This window comes from Hetaerina americana, unplaced genomic scaffold (genome assembly GCF_022747635.1).
Source record: "Hetaerina americana unplaced genomic scaffold, ioHetAmer1.1.p SCAF_49, whole genome shotgun sequence".
NCBI lineage: Eukaryota > Metazoa > Arthropoda > Insecta > Odonata > Calopterygidae > Hetaerina > Hetaerina americana.
In genome coordinates this window covers 1,571,814-1,598,366 of record NW_027287084.1, presented here as the reverse complement: position 1 = coordinate 1,598,366, position 26,553 = coordinate 1,571,814, and the positions used below count along the sequence as shown (strand labels likewise).

General features: G+C 35.3%; 1 protein-coding gene across 1 annotated transcript; it reads left to right on the top strand.

Moving 5' to 3' along the window:
• Nucleotides 1-1,717: 1,717 nt before the first annotated feature.
• LOC139693414 (integrator complex subunit 12-like) lies at nucleotides 1,718-13,891 on the top strand. Its single transcript, XM_071591548.1, has 5 exons — nucleotides 1,718-1,924; nucleotides 2,311-2,609; nucleotides 3,917-4,109; nucleotides 8,202-8,385; nucleotides 13,424-13,891. The coding sequence occupies exons 1-5, from the start codon at nucleotides 1,769-1,771 to the stop codon at nucleotides 13,651-13,653; spliced, it is 1,062 nt and encodes a 353-aa protein (XP_071447649.1). The 5' UTR covers nucleotides 1,718-1,768; the 3' UTR covers nucleotides 13,654-13,891.
• The last annotated feature ends 12,662 nt before the right edge of the window (nucleotides 13,892-26,553 follow it).

Genomic DNA, 26,553 nt, shown 5'->3' with positions numbered 1-26,553 from the left:
TGTATAGTCCACTACTTCGACGCCGGCGGATGCGTCTGCACTGCCACCGGGGATAAGCATTTGGTAAACACATAGCGGTAGTTTCGGAAAGCTATAAATGAGAAGGAATTGTTTTGTTAACACCTTTATTTTCACTGCTTCTTGCGGCCTTAAAGTGCGATGATAGTAGTTGTGTTATTTCAAACTTGGTAAACCCCCCGGGGCTTCGGGAATCTCAAGTACTTCTGGGCTGCCCTCGATATTACATCAATTGTGCTTATGTTCTAAAAGTGGCCAGTAACAATGGGATATTGTTATAATATTTTTCATGCGATTAATTTTTACTGAGATGAATAATAATTTAGGGAAAAAATGCCACTCAAAAGCACTGAGCCAATGCCTTTCCTCTCGACACTGAATTTTGATCCAAAAGTTTATAATTTAGAACTCAACTTTTCATCCGTTGACACCTGTATTTTAGAAGGTTATATTATTTCTTCTCCGCCATTCCTGGAGCTCTAAGATTACGATCAAGAGCATAATTTGCCCCGTAGAATCCTAATAACTATCCAAAATGAATCCCTACTTTGAATCTTCCTCCTGTGAGTCTTAAGACTTATGAAGTTAGGTTAGAAAAGCATGGGGTCAAAATTGCGGGGCGGATGAATGAAGAACCTTGTTCGAGTGAGTACGTCGTCCATCGGATGGAATTTTTCATTGTGGACCCCTAAGTGCTTTTCGTTAAGAGTAGGTGAATACTGACGTTGGGTTTCTCAAGGCCAAAAATAGTCCTTCAGCCTACTCACACTCCCACACTCTAAAATATCTTTACTATGATAAACCTGCAAATCACACAAACAATAAAAATACCTGAAAGCAGACAAGATTGAAACAAGTCGTAGATAACCGATGGGTTAGGAACGACATCTGCTAGGTTTCAAAGATAGAAGGTAGTTCGGTTCAACCCATCCTTGATTCCCTCAAACATTCCACCCATACCAGATTACCCACTCATCCCTTTTGGCGCAAATGATCTCTGCTGTCGGTTGCCTTTCCTAGTAACTACTAGTGCTTAACATTTTTTGTGTTAGCTTCATCTTCCGAATTGTTTTGCATAATAATTTACTTTCTTCCACTGGATGAATACGAAACGTTACCTTACGATTTGTTTAGCATAATAATTTACTTCCTTCCTCTGGATGGGTACGAAACATTACTTTCCGCTTTAAACCACTTTTGTACTCCAATCTCAGTAAATATATTTTCCCAGTAATAATTTCTGATAAGAAATTAGAATAAAGCCTCTTCTTGATAAAAACTTGAAAATTACAGCAAAGACGCTTAGACTGAGGTGTTGTTATGTAATAAGTAGACCCATGAACGCCACGGAGGACATGTTGATATATACTTTTTATATTTCAAAGAGTGTTAATTTACAGGCATTATAGAAAAGAAATGCCACAAGAGGAGATAACTGAGATTTTGATGAATGTTTATTAGTCGATGACTTTATTAATAAATGTTGCATTTCTCAAGGGTAACAATTTTCGGAGCATAAACTAAGAAATTTCTAACTAAACCATACACTTCTCCTTAATCCTATCAATTAACACAGGTATCTGCCTAGTCTCACCGGAAATCTCAATCTAAATACCCCGCCGTTGTGAACACGCATATCACCAGTCATTTGACTCTGGGTTTTTCAATTTCTGTGTTCATACTGCCGGTGCAAGGGAAAGTTGTTGCTCTCTGTTGTTCCAGTTGTTGAAGGTTTGCAATTGATTATCAAATGGCTACTTATGAATTAGATCCTCAGTTTAGTCTGGCACTCAAGCTACTTCATTCGAAATCGAAAGATTCTGCTGAGCAGTTACGATTATTACTAGAGGAAGTGACAAAGCAGAAGTATGGTGGAAGTCGTCGACTGCCACCTGCAACGAAAAGGGTGAGCTTACTCGACTCGTTATATATTTTATGTCTCTTTTCATGCTCATATGCTTCTCTTTATAATTTCCTTTCATCAGCAGTTCGTGAAATATACGTAGGCATGCATGTATTTTCTCCCAAATCACAATTCTCACTCAATTACTCCAAAAATGCATTCTATGCCGGAATTTTCATGTTCTCTAGCGATAGCGGGGCGAAATCTTTTCATCCAAAGGATATTATTTCGAACTTTTTCGCTAGGGACATGAAAAATATGCTTAATTTTATTTGCTGTCGCTAGTGGGATTAATGAATCATTATAAAATGTTCTGCCTGTAATAAGTACTCGTTATTCCTATGTGTGATAATTTTTGTAAAATTATGGGAAAGTGCAATTTTTTGTAGGCTGGTGAAGAGAGATTTGAGTCATGCAAAAGCGGAGGTGGAGAGCTCTCGTCTAAATCTAGTTCATCCAAGACGGGGACCAACATTCAGCAGCCTCCCCTTCACGTAGGTCTTCCAAGCTCATCTGGTGCTCCAGCTTTGCCACACTCCAAAGTTGAAGACGTTGGAGGCTCTGGAGACACAGTGAGCAGCTCAAGAGTCATTGGTACTAGGCATGGGAGTGATGGTTCGGATTCAGATGCTACAGATGATCTTGCTCTTGAAATACTTGAAGAAGATCTAATGTGTGTTGTGTGCAGGTATGAAATTAAGTTTAGTACTTATATTACATAAAAATGCGTAAATAAACTGTTTGGTCGAGCAGGAATTCAGTCCAAATAAAAAGCCTGGTGGCCAGCGTAAATATTTCTGGCTACAAAATAAACTAATAAGATCCCAGTTTCTTTGGAAAAGAAATATCATTATTAAATGCGAAAGCAAAGTGAATGACCACAGTTATCAACATAGTGGATGCCTCTATTAAAGTTACTGTTATGGTATATTTTGTAGTTTATTTTAATTTGGGTTTTGGAAGTGAAAAATAGTAACTTTGTGATTGCACTGAAAAATTTTTATTACGAGACGACCCGGGTCTCGATGTTCAATGTTATCTGCAGGTTACGAAGTTACTATTTTTCATATTTCTAATATGAATCGATTCCATAAAGTTACGCCGGAAACCATCAATTGAATTTGGATGTGTTTCATCTTTCTTCACAATTGACTTAATTAGAAAAACAAATGGTTAATTGTTTTTGCACATTGATTAAAAATGTATTAAAGGCAGTTTTATATGAATGGTAATGGACTTTAATATCATTATATACAAGATATCAGAGAGGCTAATACCAGTTACTGGATACGAATAGTTTTTTTATATCCAATGGAAAACATTGGCATATATGTGCATATATTTTGCCCACCCCTAGTTTTCATCTTCTCTCTTCTGCATTTCAGATTTTTTTTCCACTTGAATTGAATACTATTGTTTTTAAATACTTTTTTACATGATATGAAAGGCAGACAATATTGCACTTTTAAATCATTTTGTTAGGGTTAATTTTTCAATCAGTTACCATTTTCCATGTTCATTACTGCCTCATTTTGCCAAAAATAGGTGCATATGAGTATTAAATTTGGTATTAGGACAGGTTTATATTTGAATTTTGTGGGACAAAATGAGGAAAAATGAAGAGAGAAAGTAGTTGTCAACAGTAAAACCTATGAACGAGACAAATCATTCCGCATTGGAAATTATTTCATCAAATTATTGATCACAGGTCTTTTACAGTGCATGGCCTTATCACCAATCAATGCAGTATTTTTAATCTTCTTAAAAGTGTTTTTGTATTTCATTTTCTATGGGAATACTTTCATATTTCTTCATTGCTAATCTTACATTTTTAAATGGCAGAAAAGAAATATTTTTAAAATGAGTAATGTGATTTTTGTTCAGGAGCAGGCAAAGTTAAATATGATGTGAAATTACAAATGCGGATCCTAGGCATTTTCATTTCCTCTGCAAATGCATAATAATATTTGTTATATATTTCCATATTTATAATAGGGGCATGGATGTTGGTGTTCGAAATAGGCTTGTGGAATGTGTAGAATGCCATTCCCTATACCACCAAGAATGCCACCGACCAACTATACAAGAGGCCCATGCATCAGATCCAAGGAGGGTCTGGACTTGTTCTGCATGTGCTAAACCTCAGTCTCACCAGCAGTCAACAGCTTCAAAAACACCACCAGTTAGAGTATGCTCTTTGTTTTATTATTTTTATCTATTATTTACAGCTAAAATTTATTTTAGCTCTACTAAAATTCAAACAAATGAAAGAGGTATAGTGCTAAAAGTTTCCCTGAAATCAGAATCTTGCAATGAAACGACATAAAAATTATTCACGTGGAAAACTTTTTAAGAATTAAAATACTTCTTCCTTGATGTTAGTGGTGATGTTCTGTTGACTAGAACGATCTAATGTAGTGAATATTAGAATAAATATCCCCCCACTCTATTTGTGATCCCTGCTGCTCAACTTGTGTAAATAACTTGTTACTGTGCCAATCTATGATATTTTTGGCATCACAAAACTTGCACTTAATTTATTTTTTGGTGGAAGAGTTTTTGGCTAAAATATTGGGGGAGCTAAGGCAGCACTGCGTGCACTATAGTACCTGAAATCACTCTCCTTCATTGTCAACCTAAAAAAAATGCTGTTAATCTTCTTAATTGATAAGAATTAATTGTTCAAAGTGGTTTACATTTATTATAAACAGAAAATGTAATTTAATTTTTAATAACTAAGAATAATTCCTTCACAACATCATAGAATATGCAATTATTAAGTAATTTATTGGTTAAGGTAGATTTTGGATGGACACAACTACCCAATGAATAACATTTGTTGTCTCAGGCGTAACTTTATGGAATTTGCATAACATATTGAAGTGTAATGAAATAAATCCAACAAACCTACTCTACATCAAGTCCCTCTTCATCCCTGTGCACTTCCTTCCTCCCTTCATCTGGTCCAACATCCCTATCCTATTCCTGCCCTTTCCTCGTTTGCCTAGTATTCTCCCATCTATTACAGTCTTCAACATCCCAGTGCCAGTCAATACACCCTTCATCCATTTTTCCTACCTCCTTAGGATTTCTCCCAACAAATCCCTCTCCTACCTCACTATACCTACTACTTCCTCATTTGTTTTCCTTTCAGTTCATTTTACCATCTCCATTCTCCTCTCGGTTCCCTCAGGCATTCTCTTCCTTTCAAACTTCACCCTCCATGGTGTCATGCTCCATGAATAGAAGTGTCATCAAGTTTTGCTCAGCCCTTAATTTCTTATCCTACTATTCATGGAGAAAAACCCCATTCTCTAGTTTCTAATCCATTGATCCTTGTAACCTACCACTTCTTAGATGGTACTTTATTGTCTCCATGTTTATATTATTACTTCCCATTAATTAAAGTTTATCTCCCATACAACATACTGTTAATTCCATTGCCACATCAGATATTTCATCACCATCCTTTTAAGCCACAAGTGTGGGAACTGTATAAAAAGCTTTCCTAGGAAACAGACAGCATGCTGTTGGACAGATTTCCATGTGATTTTTTTGTTTAATGCAAAATAAAATAAAAAAGACCCTCAGTTGTATTCTAGGTTTTTCATAATACTTTTGATTGAAATAATTAAATGTTCAGGTAATATTTACCTCATCAAATGAACAAGTTGGTAGAACATATAAAGGTAGCTCATAGTCTATTTTTCATGACCCCATCAAGTCCTAATATTCTTTCATTTGAATAAGAAAATAGCTGATAGTTAATATTTAACATTTTTTAATTCAAATGAATGATATTTGGCCTAAAGGGTGAATTTCAGGGTAGACAAGCTCAAAATTGAAAACTTAACTATGGGAAAATATAGGGAGATTATTTGAAATCCAGCAGTTGCCAGGGTCATGTTGAAATTTGACCAACCATACCCGGGGATGCAAGGGTTACATTATGCCAATCTTATCAAGGATTATATAAAATTAAATGCGACAGTTAATGAGATGTAATATTTATGCTAAGAAATAGCTAAATTAGCTTGACTGAAACCAGCCACCAACATTAAAAAGATAGTAACAGCAAGGTTGATCTGTATAAGAGATTTTGTTGCTATTTTAATTAATCAAATGTCAGGTTTTTTACAATTACTGTAGAACAAAAATAATGTGATATTAAAATCATAAATTTACATATTGTATTATTGGCATTAAAAATTGATTTTAGGATATCTTTGAAATCCTGAAAGATCATAAGAGTTTTTTATGTTGCCATTATAATTGCTGTGTCACCCTCTTCCTTTAAAATGCATTTGATGCTGTTACTGGAAACCTGGGATGACAGAAACAAAGCTTTATGAGACCAGTTGTTTTAATCTGTTAATGTCATGCTCATGTATCAGCTGAAAACAATCATGCTTAATTGCACACCAATATTGCCAGCCCTCATGTGTCATTAATTTTATCATCATGTTAAGTATTTAATCGCACAATTTGTAACATCATACTCATCTTCAGAAAGAGACTTAGGGAATCAGCTCTAGGAAACAACAAAGTTCCTAATCATTTACCTATACATCATCATTAGCAGTAATCTTGATTCATGAATGTATTATGATTGGATATGTATGTTTTGATACTTTTTGCTATTGACCAAAATTTAAAGAGATGAACAGATTGTACTTTTATTAGATAATGATTCATTGGATGCTCTTGGTGAATTATTTTAATCTGCTTTTCTTGTCTGTATGACAATTACCATAGTGGCAAATGCACCTGTGATGTCCCATCCCTTACCATCAGTAAGGCAAAATTGATGGTTAGTTTTTATGGTGTTTGTTTTTTGTGCAATATATGCAATTTAAAATAATTAAGGGGCGTTTGCTTAATACAAGTATTAACGTAATGTCAAGATGATATGCAACCCACTGACTACCTTTTTTATAGAGGTTACTGATTTAATTATTGTTTAAATTATGAAACTATTTTGGGTAATGCTGTACATTAAGAGTAGGTATCTTTCATTGCATATCCTTTTCTCATCCCCAGAGGCCTTTATGGATGGCAAAAAGGTCTGCTGGCAATGCCTAGTACAATGAGTTTAGTCAAACTTTTTTATTGCAGAAGTCGTTGATACATTGCAAAGCAATTACTTTTTTCACTGTTTGAATAGCAGTAAAATTATAATGGTACTCTTTTTGTGAACAGTGGCTTGTAGACCTGTGACACATGGGTACTCGAGACTCATGCTTGGGTCCTAAAAGAAACCTTAAGAAGACTATCATTTTTCATTAAAATAGGTGAAATCCTAATTAAAAAATATGTACTTTTTATTATAACTGATTCATAGTTTGAAGTTTGTACGTTTAGCTCAAGCCTTCAAATTCATATTTAAAAATGTATGCATTATAAATTATTAATAGTTGCTAAAATTATGTGTTATTAACATGTTGTAACAATAGAGATTTCAAAATCCTCAGTATCAAAAGACATCAGCATGGTGAAACATGTTACTGGTGGTATCTCTCATTAAATAAATTTGAGGTTTGTTTAGCATTGTTTTTTGAGTAATATACTTGATTTAATAAATTATTTTTTTTTCAGGAAAATTAGCTTTTGTATTTTTTGGATTTGGTATTTTTTTGTTTATTGATGCAATCTCAGATTGTATGTATATTAATCATGTTGCCTGCTCCCTGTTCAGCAATTTATAAAGTATGATGCACGGGCCATCACTGCAAAAGACAATTGCATCTATATTATTGTTGAATTGGGACTTATAAAAGTAATGGTATATGATTAGACATCAGTGTACCAAATGCGTAATTCAAGCATGATTTATTATTAACAGCCATTTCAAATAACATTTCAGTACTATTGACGGAATTGCATTCACTGGATATCAGTTTTAGTCATATTCCAAGATAGTATTTGGAATACATTGAGAAATCGAGTTTATATATTATGTATTTTATAAAGTTCCATCAGATAGGAGGCTCTGAGGTTCTAAAGATTCCAGTTTCACAGATCCTTTTCTTAAGTAGAGCATTATCAATCATAATTACAACTAGGTACTCAAAATGACCAAAGTTAAATTGACTTCCTTGAGAATCTGGTTTGATGTCAACAAAAGTTAATGAGACACTGTTGATGAATCGGTTGGCAAACTTGGTGGTGGATAAATAAAAATAGTGCACACATGTCTGCACATGCTGAATAATGTGAAATTTGATTTTGGCTCAATTTTTTGTCTCTAATTATGACTTTGAATTCTTATATTTTATCACAGGTGGGTGGTGGAAAACCAATTTCTTGCATCACAAGTAAGAAATCTGAGTTGAAGTCTCAAAGTCCATTAAGTAATGCACCTATTCAACAGTCTCCTATTAAATCTGGATCAAGCAGTAGTAATACCAAGTCTTCATTTTCATCATCGTCTAGTAAAAGTTCATCTAGCAGTTCTTCCTCAAAAGGTAAATATGCCTTATATTTTTATATTGTGATGTGTATATGTGGAGAAAGAGTAGATGCAGACGGAAAATTCATTAAAAATAAGCAGAGCCAGTGAAAAGAGGCCTTTGACTTGACTATACTATATGTAATGTGTTTTCATCTTCCTCAGTGGTAACATTATTTTTTACTTCAGTTTTACATGTCAATAAATAATGGGTAGGTCATTTAGTGATATTGATTCAATATTATATAAGTTTGTTATTTTGCACACCATTTATTTCTGCAGTATAAGCTGGTACCTTATATCTGCTAGACAAAAGTATTATTGCCAACTTTTGAAATTGCACTAAATTTCAATCAGAATCTGTTAAATATTAATATTGGCCTTAAAGATTATGAGAATTTATAAAACTAAGAAGGCTGGGATAACAATTTAATTTGAGGGGCATAAACTAGAGTATGTGGAACAGTTCATCTATGTCAGGAGTGTTGTGGGTGTAGATTGTTTAAGTATTTGTAATATAAGGAGAGGATGAATCAGATTAGGCAAAAAGCTTTTACAAAGAGTAGCGAGCTAATGGCAAGAAGCTTGGGTAAAGATATAAAGAAAAGGTTAGTATTGACTTGTATGTAGATTGTATTTTTGTACAGCATGGAACTTGGTTGTTTAATAATATTGATACTGTTTATGATTACTCCAAGATACTATAAATTAATAATCCAAGCATTAAAGGAGGATAGGCATAGTTGGCATATATGCATAAAAGGCTGGTCCCCCAACTCCCCCACAATGCCCTTGTATTTGCTTATTGGGTATTGTGTTGATGTAGAAATGTGGAAATGGAGAAGAATGAAAAAAGTAAAATGAATGTGAGGGACAGCAATCAAAGAGGGGCTAGGTATGTTAAGGGTGGAGCAAGTGTCATTCAAATAACTTCAAAAGGGAGAAGTACAAAGGAGGCAAGAAACATGAATTCTGGGTGATCTGGCTGGGGTCTTCCATCAGGTGAGAGTCTAAATTCTGGCCAACATTTCTATGCTCGACTTTTGCATTGTCCTCATGGCAATGGTGTCATTTATCCTTATTTGGCCACTGTATATCTGGTCTCCTCCAGATCAGGTGCGACATGATTGGCCAGTGTGGAAAGGTGGATGCCATGTGCTGAACAATTACCCAGAATCGAAATTGAAATTTCTCTTCTCTAATTAGATTAACTAAATTGTTTCACCAGGCGATCCCAATAGCTTAGGGAGCGCGTAAGTATTTTGGTTTAATAAAACCAGGTGGAATGGTCACTGCTGATGCAGTTTTCAGCAGTAGCTTTTTTCTTCTAATTTTTCCTAGAAGTTCCTTCAATTTCATCTTGATGGGAAAACAGGATGCACCTTTTGAGATGAGGTTGGAGGAGCATAAGTGGCACTTGCAGTTTGGGCAACCCGAAAAATAAGAAGAAAGCTACTGCCAAACCATGAATCAGCAGTGACCATTTCATCTGGTTTTGCGAAACCAAAATACTTCCCCGCACCCTAGGTTATTTGGATCACCTAGTAAAAAAATTCATTGACATTAGATTATAGAAGAGGATATACCATTGGGATTCCAGTTATTCACTCAGGAATGCCTTGAAATCTGTTTTGAATTGAATTCAGCAATCAAGGAAAAAAAAAATGTGGAAGGCATATGGATCCCACTTCAACCAATCACATGGCACCTGACCTGGAGAACAGACAAAAGGTGACCAAAAAGGGATACATAGCACTCTTCCCTGAAGACGAGGATGATTTGATTAATGATGTAATGTTGAAGGATTTGATTCAGGGAAGAATGTTAGGCAATTGAGGTAGAAGGAGACAAAAATAGTCATGTTGTATGGAATGGAGGGAGACAGTAAGGGTCTGTTGTGGTACAGTGTCACATAATGTGGGTTTTGGAAAAGCAGTGGTGGTGTGGCCATCAATTGATGGAAATTGATTTTGTTTAATAATTGAATATTTGCTTGTAGAGCAATGAAATAATTTTCTTAGATTGAATGATTTAGTTTCCAACTAAAGTGGTCACACTTTTCTGTATTTTATTTCTTGTATTCCAAATAGTTCATGATTAAATTTTCATATTTGACAGTGGCTAAAAACATTCTTAAGGCTACAAAAATTTAACAGGATACAAAGCATGAAAACATTAATAATAATAACTGAGTCATATACAGTGGAATAATTTAAGAAGTAATGTTAATAAGAATATTGCATCATTATTTGGTAGATAGCATTTTGGAAAAACATACCTCAGTGATCTCTGGATATACCTCTAGTATCATTTCATAGAGAATGTGGTTTTGCTTTTAGGAGAAATAGCTACTCATTTGAAGATTTATGAAGTGCCTTAATTTTAAGGAAAGTCAGATGTGAGAATTCTTTATCATGAGAGGTATATGTAATGAAAAAATAATTAGTGTGAAAAAAATGTATTTCACTTAATTTAAAGAAGTTGAAATTGGTATTTACTATATATGTTTCTGTAACATTAAATGATTCTACAATAGAAACTTGGATTCCATGAGAAATATTTTTTTATCATTGTAGAAAACATCACGACTTGGCATAGAGAGATGAATAAATTAATTTTCATAATACATTGGAAGTGATAGAAACCATAGGATAATTCTTTGCCAATATAATTTTTAATGTTTTAATTTATAAAGCATGTTTTAATGAGCAAGTGTCATGAATTGGCTGTGACTATGGTTTTCAAATGATTTAATCACAGAATCTTGTTTAGGACTGGTAATGCAGCTAGTTGGCAAGCTTATATACTTTTTATGGCTCTTGCCCAAGTAGTTTAGGTTAGCACCAGAAGGGGATTCAGTGCCAAGTGTTTGAACTCAACATAATTTTCCTTGGAAGAAAGCATTAACTTCAAATTAGTAAATTCTATTAGGTTTAAAATTTGGTAATTATATATGGGAATACTTTAAATTTAATGTATCAACCAAATCCTTGATTCAATAATTGGTGATTAGATGTTTAGAGCTGTAAAATGGGTGTTGCATTTAGTAGGCAATAAATTGAAATGAAAAACTTGTGACATTCCACACTGTTTACATTTATTGTCTAGTAAGTTTTCAATGTGATAGGGTAGAACTATTTTATACAATTACCACAATGAGCCCACTGCACTCACATGATAAAGCACTAATATTTGGAAGGATGGACACATGATAATAAGTGTTGCTCAGAGGAGATACAAAATTAAGTTGCAAGTGTATGTATAATACATCACATAGCCTTTATGTAATCACACTTTTTGCTATTACTTAACATGGAGAATGACTACAAAGGTGGATTACAATTACTATATGTTGTCTTCTAGTTAGGTTGCTTATTATTCCTTTGTGCCACTAGATAAATTTATCCTTGCAACATGTGGTTCCAAATAACTAACACAGCATATTGTGTATTTGAAAGGTAGTCTAGTACTTTGAAAGGTAGGTTTTGGATGGAAACAAACCAACACACATTACATTTCTAAGCCTCTAAACATAACAAGACACAACCTGACACCTTATCTTTCAAAAAACACTTTCGATTCCACGAACTCTCCCTCCCTTCATTCCATCCAGGATGCCCATTATTTTCCTCCCTTGCAACCGAGAAAAGATGAAATATAGAAGTAATGATAAATTGAAAATATCTCAATGTCAGAAATTATCATTGAAAATTCACTGAAACTACACTGCATATTATGATATGATATCACTACTACACTTGTAATTGTAGAATTTTATTTCCAAACATCCCAACCAAAGTTCAAAGACAGTTGGCTTAAGGAACCTTTGAATGTCATTGATAGATGATAAATACTCCTTAATTTTAATGTACAATTGATGAATTCATTGAGTAATTAGAATGATAAGGGAACTGCTTACATTTAAGTATGGAGATTGTGAAATGGACTGATTTGACCTTTGAAAACTGTTTTCCTTAAATCAGAAGACAGCATTAACAGATACATGTTTAACTAACAGAATGAAATATAAATAATAACATGTCATATGTGTAATGAGATTAGTGCATCAAAGAATTTTCAAATGATATGTTTCTTTGCCTCTCAACTCTGATCAGAAAATTAATAACTACCTTCTTTTGTCTTGCATCCCTGCATCATGGGTCTTCAAGACCCAATACTTTTTTAATCCCACAATCAAATGAAGAGTCAGCTTGACAAAAGTAAGAAGTGAAGATTCTCAGGTATGAGATATAAATAGCAAGACTATGGCAAACTATCTATCACAACACCTAGTTGCAATGAACACAATGCACTTCAAAGAGAAACATTAGATAACCAATTCCTGCCGGCTTGTATTCTGGCAAGGTTGGGGTAGGGAGAGTAGGGTAAGTTGCCCCCACCACAAAGGCCATTTCCTCTTCTCTTTGTGGTTGACAGCAGACAGCACCAGATTTCTATATCTACCAGCACCTTATGCATGTTTTACGGGCCTGATGATACTCAAGCTCAAGTTTAGCAAATTATTGTACTGTTTCCTTTTTTTTCTTACTTTTTATGTCTTCAAGTATGTGTTTTCCTCTGCTGGGTTCACTTTTGCACCTGGCAGAGCATATATTTTTTTCATCTCTATGCAAAATATATGTGGAGATGTTTAGCTCGGGCCCAGGGCCTGAAAAATATTTTATGCCCAAAATGGATGTCTGGCTATCAATATTACAAAAACCAAAAATTAATTCATAATAATTAGAACATTAAGGTGATGATCACAGTTAACTATCTAAACCATTGGTACCATAAAGAAAAATATGGTGAGGTACCAAGAATTAACTACCTCTTTCTATAATATGGAATCATTCCGCAAAATCAGGGCTGAATCCATTAATATATTCTGACTGTGGGCTTAAACTCCTTTATAGCTCTTTAGGACATTTATAGCTCAAACAATGCAGTAGCTTTAGTGTTTGCTTCAATATTGTCAGGAGGAAAATTCTTTGTTCTGCTATTTTTTTGAGAAAAATCATTAAATATGTATTCATGTGTGTATTTCCATCAAGGATCTTCAAGCAAGAGTGTGGATCAGAATCCTTCATCCAAATCTTCAGGATCAAGTTCTTCGTCATTGACATCCAGTAGTGGCAGTTCATCTGGCAGTAGTGGAAATAGCAGCAGTGGCAATAGTAACAGCAAAGTGTCATTATCAATGATTGCTCATGCTGACAAGCGCATTCAGATAATGAAGAAAAAAGCTGCCAAAATGCAAGAGAAAAGGAAATTGTCGAAGTGAATTCACTTTGATGCAATCTATATCAGTGTGTTCAAGAATTTTCTCGAATGTTTCTTTGATGAAATAGGTGGAATAAGTTTTGCTGTTGCTAAACTGCACTAAAATGTTGCCCAATAAACATAATTTGCCTCATTTTGTTGGTATAATTCCAAAGAAAAATCACTGTATTTAAAAAAATTTTAATCAGTTAGTTGCTCTGTTAAAATTATGCATTTATATAATTAAATTTTCTCAATCATGCTCCTAGTTTTCTTCAAAGTGGTTTTAATTATTTCTGTTTATTTCACCTGCTTATTAGTTCTCTTGCAGTCTCCCTTTTCAACCTTATAAATTGCAGTTTGGGGATGGAATAAGATAGTGAGGTTCTAAAAATATCAAGTTGCAAGTGTCATTTAAAGCTATAATGAATGTACATTAAAGTATGGAGTATTTCTTTCACTTCTGATATCCTAATAACAATGAGTCTTTCAATATGTAGCTCCCTGAGAAATATATCATATTGAACTAAGCTCAAGTTTTCACAGATTTCTTCAACCATCATTAACCAAGAAGAATTGGTCACTACATATTAATGTATCTTGGCATATAAGAATCAGCTCTTTTCAGCAGCTCTAAGATATTGTTTTTCGTGACTTGTGACTTACATTCTTAAATACATTTACTAAGACTATGGAAGTAGGTATTAAGAATTTTTATATTTGGCAGTTAAATTATTCAATTTTTTTAAAGGTCTATAATTCTTATACTTTCTAAAATAAAGCCATCATTAGACTCAAGAACATGTTTAAGAAACATTTTTTTCACCTGATAAGTCTTAGTATATTTCAATTTTTTAATATCTCCATTTCTACGTAAATTCCTGATAAAATTTTTCAGACAATTTGTGGTGATGATGTGCAATAAAATTACTGTTGATGTTTAAAAGAAATTAATATTTATACATGTAAAACTAGTTCTACATCTGATTATTTCTTATGGTCCAGCAGTATCCATTGGAAGGCTTAAATTTTAATATTAAACTGATGCAATAAAAATGAACTTTGGGAAATCTAGTAGGAAATGCATAATGCTGATATATTGGCTCAAACATAAGCCATTTTTTAATCTCTCTAATTTTTTATTGTGTTTTGTGTGTAGCTTCTCTAATCAAAGATGTCTCAGCTTTGTACATAATTTAAATTAATTTTCTATTTTAAATACCTTTCGTATGGTACGAGGGTTGCTATTTATATTTTAAGCCTAATAATGAAAAACAGCAATTTATCGTTGAAATGCCTTTATTGTTTTTCAAAGTATTCTCCATGATAATCAATACTTTTTTGCATGAGCTTGAACCAATATTCGTAACACGTTGTCCACTCCAATTGAGGTACATTCAAAACATGGTTTTTGAATGCATCAACTGCTTCTTCAGATGCTGAAAAACATTGGCCACACCATTTTTTCTTGATAAACGGGTATAAAAAGGAGTCATTTGTTGCTAAATCAGGGCTGTATGTAGGATGACCCATCAATGTGACCTGATGGCCAGTGAAATAGGTAATTGTTTCAGCCGATCTCTGAGAGCTGGCATTGTCATGATGAAGAATGATACTTTGTTGCCACTTCTTTTTCTGTATTTCAGCAGGCACTTCTGGAAAACCAATGCTTGGTACCATTCAGAATTCACGGTTCTATGTTGCTCTAACGGTATGGTTGCCACATGCCCAGTTATTCCGAAGAAGCAGGCAATTATTTGCTTCAATGTGTTTCATGCATGAATCTTTTTTGTTGGATTTGGCTCGTCTTGGAAGACCCATACAGTGGATGGCTGTTTTGTTTTGGGCTCATTCGCATGGATCCAAAATTCGTCACCTGTGTAGATGCTATACACAGCTCTTTTGATGCACCGCAATTGTATTTCTTGAGCTTTTCTTTGCACCAATTGACACAAGCATCTTTTTGAGCTTTTGTCAAATTATGCAACCCAAACAAATTTTTTTCACAGCTAAATGTTCATGCAATATCTTATTGATGCTGGTCATACCAATCCCCAAGGATGCCTCAATCTCACATTAAGTCACATGACGATCTTCCTTTACTAGTTCTTGCCCAGGGTTAATGTTTTCTGGCACAACAACTGATTTGGACGACTTTCATCACTGAGTGAACGGTGACCCTGATGGAATTCGTTATACCAGCTTTTCACATTGGCAAAGGATGCGGCTTCATCGCCAGAAGTGGAGGTAAGTTGATTGATGCACTCCTGTTTTGATAATCAACGTCGAAAGTCATAAAAAATCATCTCACGAAAGTGTTCATGAGTAAGCTCTCAGTTTTTTGCTGGGACAAAGTTTTCGAGTCACTGTAAACAACACAAGTATTGATCAAACGACAAAATGTTCTGAAGAAAGTTACCCTTAAGAGGGTCAAACTTTCAGATGGAAACGTCAAATGGCACTTAGAGCAATAAGTGTTGTCAAGGTTCATGATAAAAATGAAAACCGTAATTTAAATCTTAGTGTAATTTTTTCATTGAACTGTTAACATGTGGGGAAGGTCAGTCTAATACTGTACTCTTTTCTTTTGCTGAGTGGCCTTTTCACTATGACATCTCACTGAAAGGCTAATCTGTTTCATGCTGCAAACTTTTGAATGCCTTACGATGAAAATATTTTGATACAAACTACTAAGACTTGGGTGGTACAACACTAGTGAAAGCATTACTATACAAACATACTGCTTTCCCTTGATTTATGTCCTAGGTAATCATTTGGGCTCTGTCATGTGATAACATTGTAAGCATTTCTCTTTCTAACAGCACTTTCTTTTACTGCCTTGAAATAGAAAGTAAATTGTAGGTAGTATGTGAAGAACACAGTTGGTTTTCTCTTGACTTGAGTTTGTGCTGTTTTTCCCTTGCAAGTGTGTGGTTGAATCAAGCAAAATTTCAAGCAGATATGTATTTTTTTGTTCGGTTTGGTTAATTACAATGGCAACTAAAATCACTTCAAAAACTATATTAGATGAAGAATTGGTGAAATACTTGTCATCACTTAGTGATGGTGATTGCTCTGAGGAATATGATGAGAGTGAGTGTCTGAGTGATGATATTAATTTGCATGCAGATAACTCTTGACATTGTGATTCAGGGAAAAAACCAAGAATTATAGAGGAAAGTAGAAAGATGACATAAGTAGTGATGTGACAGATACTAATCCACCACCATCCATAAATTTATCTAATAGTTGCATGGGAGGGATAGATATAGCTGACAAGATGGTGTATTCATACTAGAATGAAAGGTGCAGTCTAAAATTCTGGAAAAAGGTTGCTTTTACTGTTATTGCCCGTACGGTGATCAATTCTTACATCACATAAAAAGAAAATAGTCCGACGACAGTGATGACAAGGCATCATTACATTTCAAGCATCATTGAGTATCTTGAGATGGAATGCCTTGGGGAGACAGAGGGTGGCAGATCTCATGTAGGCAGATCAAATGCCGGAGTGGATCGACTCCCAGCTAGAAAAGAAAAGAATTGTGTAATTTTTATTGGAATACATGGCCAGGAAAGGGAAAAGGTCTCGAGCAGGGTGCATACAATATAAAAAAGGTGTGTATAGCAATTGTTTGGTTAGCCATGGATGCCAGATGAATGGGCCAACAAAACCTGTAAGAAGAGGCTTTTTTACAAAATATGACTGTGAAGATGTAGGCAGAAAGTTATGCAGCTCAAAAGTTATTCTTTATTTTTGCATAAATTTTTCCACTTGTCTTTTTGGTTAATTTTTTAATGTAAAAATAGTGGTTTCATGAAAAATGTTGTAAACAATGTATTGCTATTATTTCTTAAAATCCAATTTTTACCGCTAAATAAATATTGTTTATATTAAGTTGACTGAAATAATTACTATTGCTTTGTAAGATGACATAAAATTCATTCATAAATATTGCCTAATTCAGTACATATATTATATAAAACTGCATATGGATATCTTTGAAAATAACTTCAAATTGATTTTTTCCCTCGGATGATAAATTTGATAAAATTGTCTGCACTTTTTCCAAGTACCGCTGGTAGCACACAGCACTAAAAGGGTTAAATAGTTATTTCAGGTGGGTATTGAGTCTCTCATTGTAGAAGTTGCATTAGAACCAATATTTAGTGATGTTAGGATATTGGGTTTGTCCATAGGGGCACCAAAAGTAACGATGAGCAAAATATCTTGAAAATAATTTTCTTTTATGATATAGGTTCCCTGAAAGTTATTGTATTAAATGTACGGTAGGTCTTAATTGGCACTTTTTCACCATTGAGTCTTTCAAACTTAATCCTCATAACATTCTATCTACCTCTTTTATTGTTAGCATAAAGCTTGTGACACTTATCTTTTATTTTAGAAAGATTACACAGTGTCATTTACATAAAAATGCTTTCTTCTCTTCACAACATAAATCTCATTTTCATCATTTTTTTAAATTAGAACTAATCCACAAAAGACATTTTTTGGCTGTTACATGGGATTGTTAACATATAACCGCACATAGAGGTAATTTCAAAAAATGCAAGATTTAGGTGGGAAATAAACCTGCATCCTCACGATTGGCAGTTGAGGATATTACCCGGTCAGCAAATATTAACAAAATATATCCTTCTTCAGATTCGGGATCGTTTTTCAGATAACATAATTTTCATCTCCCATTGTGAGTTCAAAATGGTACTTTATCTTTTAATACCACAAGCTTGTCTCTCTAGCATTCATCCTTTTTTGTTTCCAAAATACCATTTCCTTCTTAATATTCCATGTATCCACCTTTCATCAAACATCATGTATTACTCCACCAAAGACATTTTTTCCTCTATGTCCATCTTCATTTCACCATCCTTTTCCTTACCAACATTGATAGCTTCCAATATGCATGTCTGCCTTCTTGCAATTACAATCAGTGAAATAAGCTAATGGCATGTATTCAAGTTTGCACTGCTATTTCTTTGCAATAAAATCAACTTGATTTCTCAATCAACGATTTTCTTTTCTTATAAAAGCTTCTTCAAACAAATTTCTTATTTCCAAAATTTTATTCCTGCTTCGGCCATTTTCATATAAGATACAGTCCAAACCAGTGAATTGTGCAAATATTAGGCTGAATAACTAATTAAATTAATATACTTCCTTCTATCAATTGAGGCACATTGAGAAGCCAAAAGTGACTGTCTGATTGATTAACTTGATATTTGTAGCAGACTATATACCCCATGAATTCAACACAAAAGGAAACATTTATGAAGCCACTACCATGATTAGTAAATGCTATTTTAGAAGCAAATGGGAACAATTAATATCCTGCAGAAATTTGAAATTCCTTGAAAATTGTGATTACAGCTTCCTTTTTCAAATTTGCTCTTAAAGGTAACTTGAAAAATTATGGTACCTATACTCTGGATTAAAGTTGGATGGATTGGTATGGTTGCTGTTTTCGAGAAAATGATGTAGATGATCAAACCTTATACTGCTACCAACGTCAAAATATATTTATAAATTTGTATAAATGTTCATGTAAACAGGTTCTAGAGAAATAGTTCCATGTCTCTTTAAATATTTTGATTCTTAGATGAATAATTCCATTTAGTAATTACTTGCTACGCATTAAAATCGAACAATTATAGCTCTCTTCCCATCTTGTGGCATTGAATTACATAAGTCCTTTTCTTAAAATGAAATAAAAACTTTGCAAATGCAATGTTATTTCAAAGCGTTCAGTGAATTCGAAAGGAAAACGTAGGTACGCGAATTAAGAGGCACTACTAATACATGGCGCTACACCGTACGATGCGGAGGCAAATACTGGAATGAAAATTAACTTTGGAATTAATCCGACAATGGTTATTCCGTTATGAAGTTTAAGAATAGATCAGCCCAATGGAATATTTCCATCGAAAACGGTTGTCATTCCCCGGAATAAAAAATAAATCATAGAAGCAATAATAGGTAATCTCACTACAAGGTACCTACCAATCGCTTTTTAATCTTAAAAACTCTGCTAAAAATAGAGTGGTAATACATTCAATTTAAAATGGAGCTATTCAAGAAGAAACGAGATGATTATTCATTGGAAATATATTGCAAGTTTTTATTATCAGCAGACAACACATGAATAGTAATTTGTTTATTTCCCATCATGCCTTCTGTTCACGTATGACCACAGGTGCCTGAGGAAAGATTTATTTCAAAATTGCCGGCAGGTGTCAAACACCAGAAGTTTTGGAGGTCAGGTTGTAACACCTATAGTTCATTTCGTGGCCTTTCGTTTCACATGGGTGAGTGTGGCATCGGAATTAGTTTAACTCAGCTTCCGGCTCATCACTGGAATAACATTTTTCTGTGATGTTTCATTTCAAATTGTGCTGCATGAAACATTATGCGTTAAAGTGTACTTTATTGCTACAAGTTTTGGGAATTTTTTAGTTGTCAACGGTGTGATTTTTTAAATGTAGAACTTTCAATGCTGATATCGGTAAGGTAAAATTCAGTGACTGCATTGTAATGATAGTTCTAGAAGTGCTGATTTGCAGAAATGAGCTTCAAAGATTCGGGCCTGATATGACTTCATACGAGTCTCAAAGCCAAGAACTTGATATTAAATTAAGTTAGCTTACGTTGAGTTTTCAGGACGATTTTACATGTTTGTCAGTGATTGAGTGCTTAATAAAGTGTCACCTGGTATTAAGGCCTCCGTGGGAAAACAATGAATGCAGTAATACGTAAACGTATGAAGTGAAATTCAAGAATGGAGGAAACTTAAACCATGGATTCAAAAAGGAAGATTACTGCGAGGACTATGACTGATGTAAGTTCTATTTATTTCATTGCTTGCTCTGAAAGTAATTTTCAGGAAAGACATCGAATTGGAGTCTTTTCGTCATAGTTCTTATATGCATGGTCTTATAAAATCAAAGGGTTACAGTTGCATTTGACTAATACCTAATCACGATATTGCACGGCATCATGAAGTAATTTTTGTTCGAAGTATTATTAGAGCGGGCCCAGTTCCAATTCCAGTGGGTCATTTATTCATATTCTGGGTAATCACTCAATTTCAGGATTTTCTATTACCCAAAGTAAAAGCGATAGTCCAATCGCCAACTGATTTACTAGGTCGCGGATCCAAAGAATAGCCTATCGGTGCTTTTGTTCATGGTTGCTAGGGTGATGTGTTTACAGCTTAACTTGGCCTATGTAAAAATGAAATTTTTTCATCAGTAACGACAGAACTTGAAATTGTAGAGGTTTCTTGTTCCGCTCTGAGAATTCAAGGTACACCAATTAAAACGTGGCGAATATAAATTTTAAACTTTTATTATATATCTTTAACTAATTTCATACATTTTTTCATTTGCTATATACCAGGCTTTTCATAAATTTACAATGTGCGTAATCATTTTCTCAGCAGGTAGCTTCTTCCATTGATATCGTAGGCTTGTCCGTTGTGGTGTCCGGGAGTTCCTAGAGAGGCAAGGGATAATAAGTTAGCATTAATTATTATGTAGCCGGTGGTATGAATTTGAAGCTCTTTTATGAGAAACAACTAGTGATTATTTTTCGTCACAATTTACCGGGTAATTAATCTAGGTATCTCTTTTGACTGTTGGTATCCTTACCCGGGGTTGACCATAAACGTCATTTAGTTTTGGTTTGAATTTAATCGTCGCTGGCTTTTACCATGATATAACTACGTTGCCCTAGGTAGTTGGTCACTGTTTTTTCAATTCGGTCGCGCAGAATTCATTGCTTTTGAATTGCATTTCATATTATCGTGACCTTCGGGCAATGTGCTATGTTTAACTAGAAACTTTAGTATTCATTGAAGTTGCTTGCCATAGGCACTCTGCAACTATGTGCCCACCTCTAATAATACGTTTCTTAAACTTATTTTAAATTATTTTAAAGAATTTTTTTTAGAATTAAGGTCCGCTCACATCCTTTCATGTGCTTGGCGAGCGTAAATAGCGTGAGCCTCTGTTTTGATGGATTTATTTTGGCACCCGTGAAAGCATATTTATAAATGAAGTTCCGTATCGATAGTTGATTTTATTTCTCTTTTCACTCGGCTGTTGGAGTCATTAGGATGTAATATCTGCTCATTTCATCTTTCGGAAACACGATGATATTGCATCGAAGTAGCACAATCAACCAACTGAAGTGTCCGGTATCCAAAGCCACTTTTCCTTTTGAAATAACTGTTATCCTCATGACTTCAAATTATTAACGCATTCAAATTAAGGAAAATCGTTTCCCTAATTTACTGTGACACGGAAATGAGAATTATTTTGAATCGTTACTGGAAACGGCAAAATTTCACCGATGTAGGATTTTTTCTAAAGATTCTTACCTTTTTTCTTGCAATATGATAGTGGTATGCACGATCGATTCGGTATGTACCGGATAAAAAGTTATTTATGCATCCACTTGGTACTCTAATTAGGTTGTACACGATACTTATGCTGTGCGTAGACAGAAAATGTCCGGTATCACGCTTGCGTGTGGCTCGATCCCGCGACCGAGGGAATTCGTAAACCACCGATGCAGGATTGTCGAGGGCTCGCAGTTTCAACTTGGAAACACTTGATGACTGTAAACCCGTAGTCATTCATCGTTGCAGTAACGCTAAGAAATATGCCAACTGTACATTCTGAAAATGAATATTCAAATATTTTATTGCCAAAAGTCATTAAATGTGAGTGGTACATTTTAATTCTAATTAAAGCCCCAAATCTAATCAGGTGTGCTGAGTAAGAGCTGAATATCAAATTTTTACCTCTTTTGCGTAAACTTTCAGCAGGACTAGAAACAACAAATACAGTACCGTGTTGGAATTTCGGAAAATTTTAAATACACTGATTCATGGTATGGGTGAATCATAATTCATGAGCTTTGCTGTTCTTTGTTTGCTGTAGCTTTTCCCAACTTAATTTTTCTGCTTTAAAGAGTACTTTTGACAAAAAACCTGCTGCAAGTGGAGCTGCACTTGCAAATTCATGAACTGTTTCGTAATCCATGAACTCTTACGACCCTTGGTGGCGGTCCCGAGATAGTTGGTAGCTACGGGGTTTTTACGCAAGTATTTTGGAATATGTGGGGGATTATACAGACAGGTAGAACATTTCGCGTAATTTTGAGGATAGCGTTCGTATTCGAGATAGTAGTGGTAGGAATATTAAGGGAAAGCTTGCGTTAGCTCTTAAATAAAAATGTGAAGGAGAGTTTAGTAAAGACTTGAATGGAACCGTAGAGCTGTGTGGATCCGAAGCCAAGTACTTGATGAATAAGGGTGGGCATGAATGAGAGTCCTTTGAAATACTGTTATTTAGAAAAAAATGAGAAAATAAGTTGAACATGGTGGAAAACTAAAGACAAAATTCTGACTATGGCAGGGGCCGACAGGAGTGTACAGGTGAATTTCGAAGAAGGCAGAAAAAGTGAGTTGAGGACTTATTGAGAGGTAGGACAGAGAGGATTTTAAAGGCCGTCACAGGAGAAAGGATGCCAGGCAAGCGGTGAAACGGAAGGGAAAGAATATTCATGAAACGCGACAGAGTATGAAGAACTGTGGTAGAAAATAATACATGCTAAATAAGAGGACGTATGGCATTAAAGTCGTTTGGAGCTGTTCACAATTTTCTGTTGCCAGTGATAGTGATTAGGCAAGCGAATATTTCAGAGCACGCATGCTTCTCATTGTGTTGCTTTTACATTGTTCATTAGCGCCCCATGCAATTTTTTTCCTGAGACGGGTTAAGCTCACCGCCTGCCCTCTTCTTGTTTCTGTCCGTTATCAAAACATTTATTTCGCTTTGACGTTTAATTTATAGCATCGAAGTTGGCCACAGAAGATCTGGCTGTTCGTCGTTCTACTAAACGACTGTGGCTTCCACATAGATCTGTGGACGTCGAAGGTGTGCCATCTAGCAGGGCTACGCCATATCGATGGGTAACAGGGCCAGATCGCGGATTAGCTGAGCAAAACTGTCTTTCTGTGATTGGCGCTATTCAACTCTTGCTATTGCTGTGTCGGAAGCATTCTATTTCATTACGTCTTTTCACTATCATCAATGGACTAATAGTTAATAACTTCGGAACCTCGTTTCTGTTTCGGTATAGCATGGTATTTCAGTTTTACACGTACGGTTTAAGAAAAATGACTATATATTTTTAATTAGGTGATTCTAGCGATTATCACCGTAATTGACGAAAGAGATTACAATGCTGAGTATTTACAAGCAAGGGAATGCTCCAAAAGTAACATTTCGATCATCAGGTAGCCATAACTGTCAGTGCCACCTATGCGAAAGCGATCCGGGACGCATTTCTCAAAACTGCAAGATGATGTGTTATTCCCCTGAAAATCGTTATGACTATAATGCAATACTTTCATATTTGCTTACTATATCATGTGGGAAAGTAACAAATGCTGCAGTATGAATTTCAAACTGTAGGCTCCGTGGTGCACCTTATGAACTTGTAAAGTGGCTTTTAGCTTTTAGAAGCGACCCCTGGAAAGATACTCTTTCTCATTACAGTGCCACCTGATGCCAAAATACTAGTAAATTAGTGTTCCCTTCCCTATATTGGCATAGGATTCTTTTAACTAAATACCACATTCTAGCCAATAGCTCGCCTGCATCATTATTCAAACAAAGGTTGTTTGCAACGTTCGAAAGTCCACCATGTGTACGAGATATAAAGCATTTTTTAGGATCTGTTCAAAACCGACTGTTTAGATAGAGTTTTGTGAATTTCCCACTCAGTGGACGTTATTCCAGTAGTATTAGCTTTACATATCTTCGGGTATATCACAGTGGCATTTGTTTGGTTATGGCACACAGGAAGGTTCAAGACCTCTAATTGAAGCCCAGTTCTTTTTCTTTCCATTTCGATTGCGGCGCTTGATGTGTTAGCGAATCCGTCGATTTTCGTATTTATGACAATAACGCACTTACTATTTCCCGAAGCTGAAAGATTGTGCCTGGCTCGAAGCGTGTGAGTTGGGTCCTTTGCTGAAGCTGGCGGCACTGGCGGCTGAAGAGCTGAAGGACCCTCCTCTCTTGGAATTGCCATGGGCGGGAGCGGCCCCCGGGTGCGACTGCCCGCTACCGTTGCCATTTTCGTGTTCTGTGTTACTTGGCTTTCTCTCCCTCTGAGCAAGTCCATTCTGGAACGTACTCTCTGGGGAGCCCTCGACGAACATTTCCGGCACTACCATGGCCATCTCGTCGTTTCCGTGGGACTCGACCGGGTGCTCCAGGCCCTCTTCAGCGGGTACTGCTGCTGCTTTTTCGGGGTGGTCTTCATGCACCTCTTCCACCTTCTGTTCCTCTATCATCTTCTCTGCGTTCGTTTTCATTATGTCCAGAACTTCGGCGTCCTTCTCGCCAGTCTTTCCGGTGGCGAGGATGTCCTCGAAGGAGGTCGTCGGAGGCAGGGCATCTTGGGTTAACTCGCCATCATTGATGTCTGTAACAAATAAAGGAAATGGAAGTCAAAAATTCTAAAAAGTATTTACCGTTGCAATTCAATGGGTCACTTTGCTACCTATATAAACTACTCTTTTTAACTCTCATAACGGTAGAAAACATCTTGTATGACAATTCAAAATAGCCGGAAATCAAATATCTCCGAATGTTATAAATCACCGATTACTCTAATTGCTGGTGGCAAAATACCGCCTGCTACAACCCATTGTGATGACTTGAAAAAGTATCGGGGGTTCATTTTGGGGGCAAATGAAGATACGATAGAGATACATCTAGGAGTAACTTTGAAGGACCCATATTGACTTACTATTTGGTCTTTGGGCATTTTAGATGAGTGCTCAAAATTGGGCCTGACAAGATAAAGCGAGCAGTGGTGTAATCTTTTAAATCTATTATACCAAAAATATTTTTAACAAAATCCAATGTTTAATTAATTTACCTTTAATCTTAAGAGCTTATGAATTGCAAGAAATTGTGTGCGTTAATGTTACCCGAAGAGGCTTCTAGCCCTCATCGATATTATGGTTTCCGAATGAAGTTACATGAAAACTCCCTAGGGCATTTTCTCTTTTCGTTGCAACATGTCTGATAAGGATTTTTAAGAGTAGAACGTTTCTCCGGCGGAATATTGGCAAGAAAGCAAAATTTCAGGGACGGATCGAGAACGGCGTAATGGAAACGTTTGCCTGATTTGAAGCTCTCCGACAGTTTGTATCTCCTAATTCCCCGTTCAAAGGTGATTATTTGTAAGATATACGGCATTATCAAATATGATAGTAAAAATATTTTTTTTTCTATTCGGTGTATCCATAATTGGCTACGATAACCTGGCTATCGGAAAGAAATTTGACATAGAAGGTAGTTTGATGGAATACATAAAATATTATAGAGACCCCGCTTGGGTACTCTGTAAACAAATACATCGGCTAAGTTAATGTTGACAATGAGAATGGCCAGTGATAGTTTTTTGTGTTGCGAAGTTTCATTCCCTATTAATACTGATATGAACAAAATAAGGGAAAATGATTTGAAATTTAGCAAGTGAAAAAATATTGACCTCTAAATTTTCTGAGATCGTGTTCATTAACTCCAAACTGAGTGTAATGATAGAAATGGAATGTATCCCAATTAGGAATAAATTAAAGACTCTTGAATGCATTCGTAGAAATTATCATCTTCCTCTGAAATATAATAAATAATTTCTCGACTGATTTTTGATAATCAGAGTGACATCTGAAATTATTCTTTCGCGAATCATAAGGAACGCAACATTTCTATTTCATGCTTCTGTTCAGGGAACTGGCCCAAAAGAATTGAGGTCACCCGGCGGTAAATACCGAACATGCCCCTTGAGAGACTGGTATTTTCTTCTACGGTGACTCGA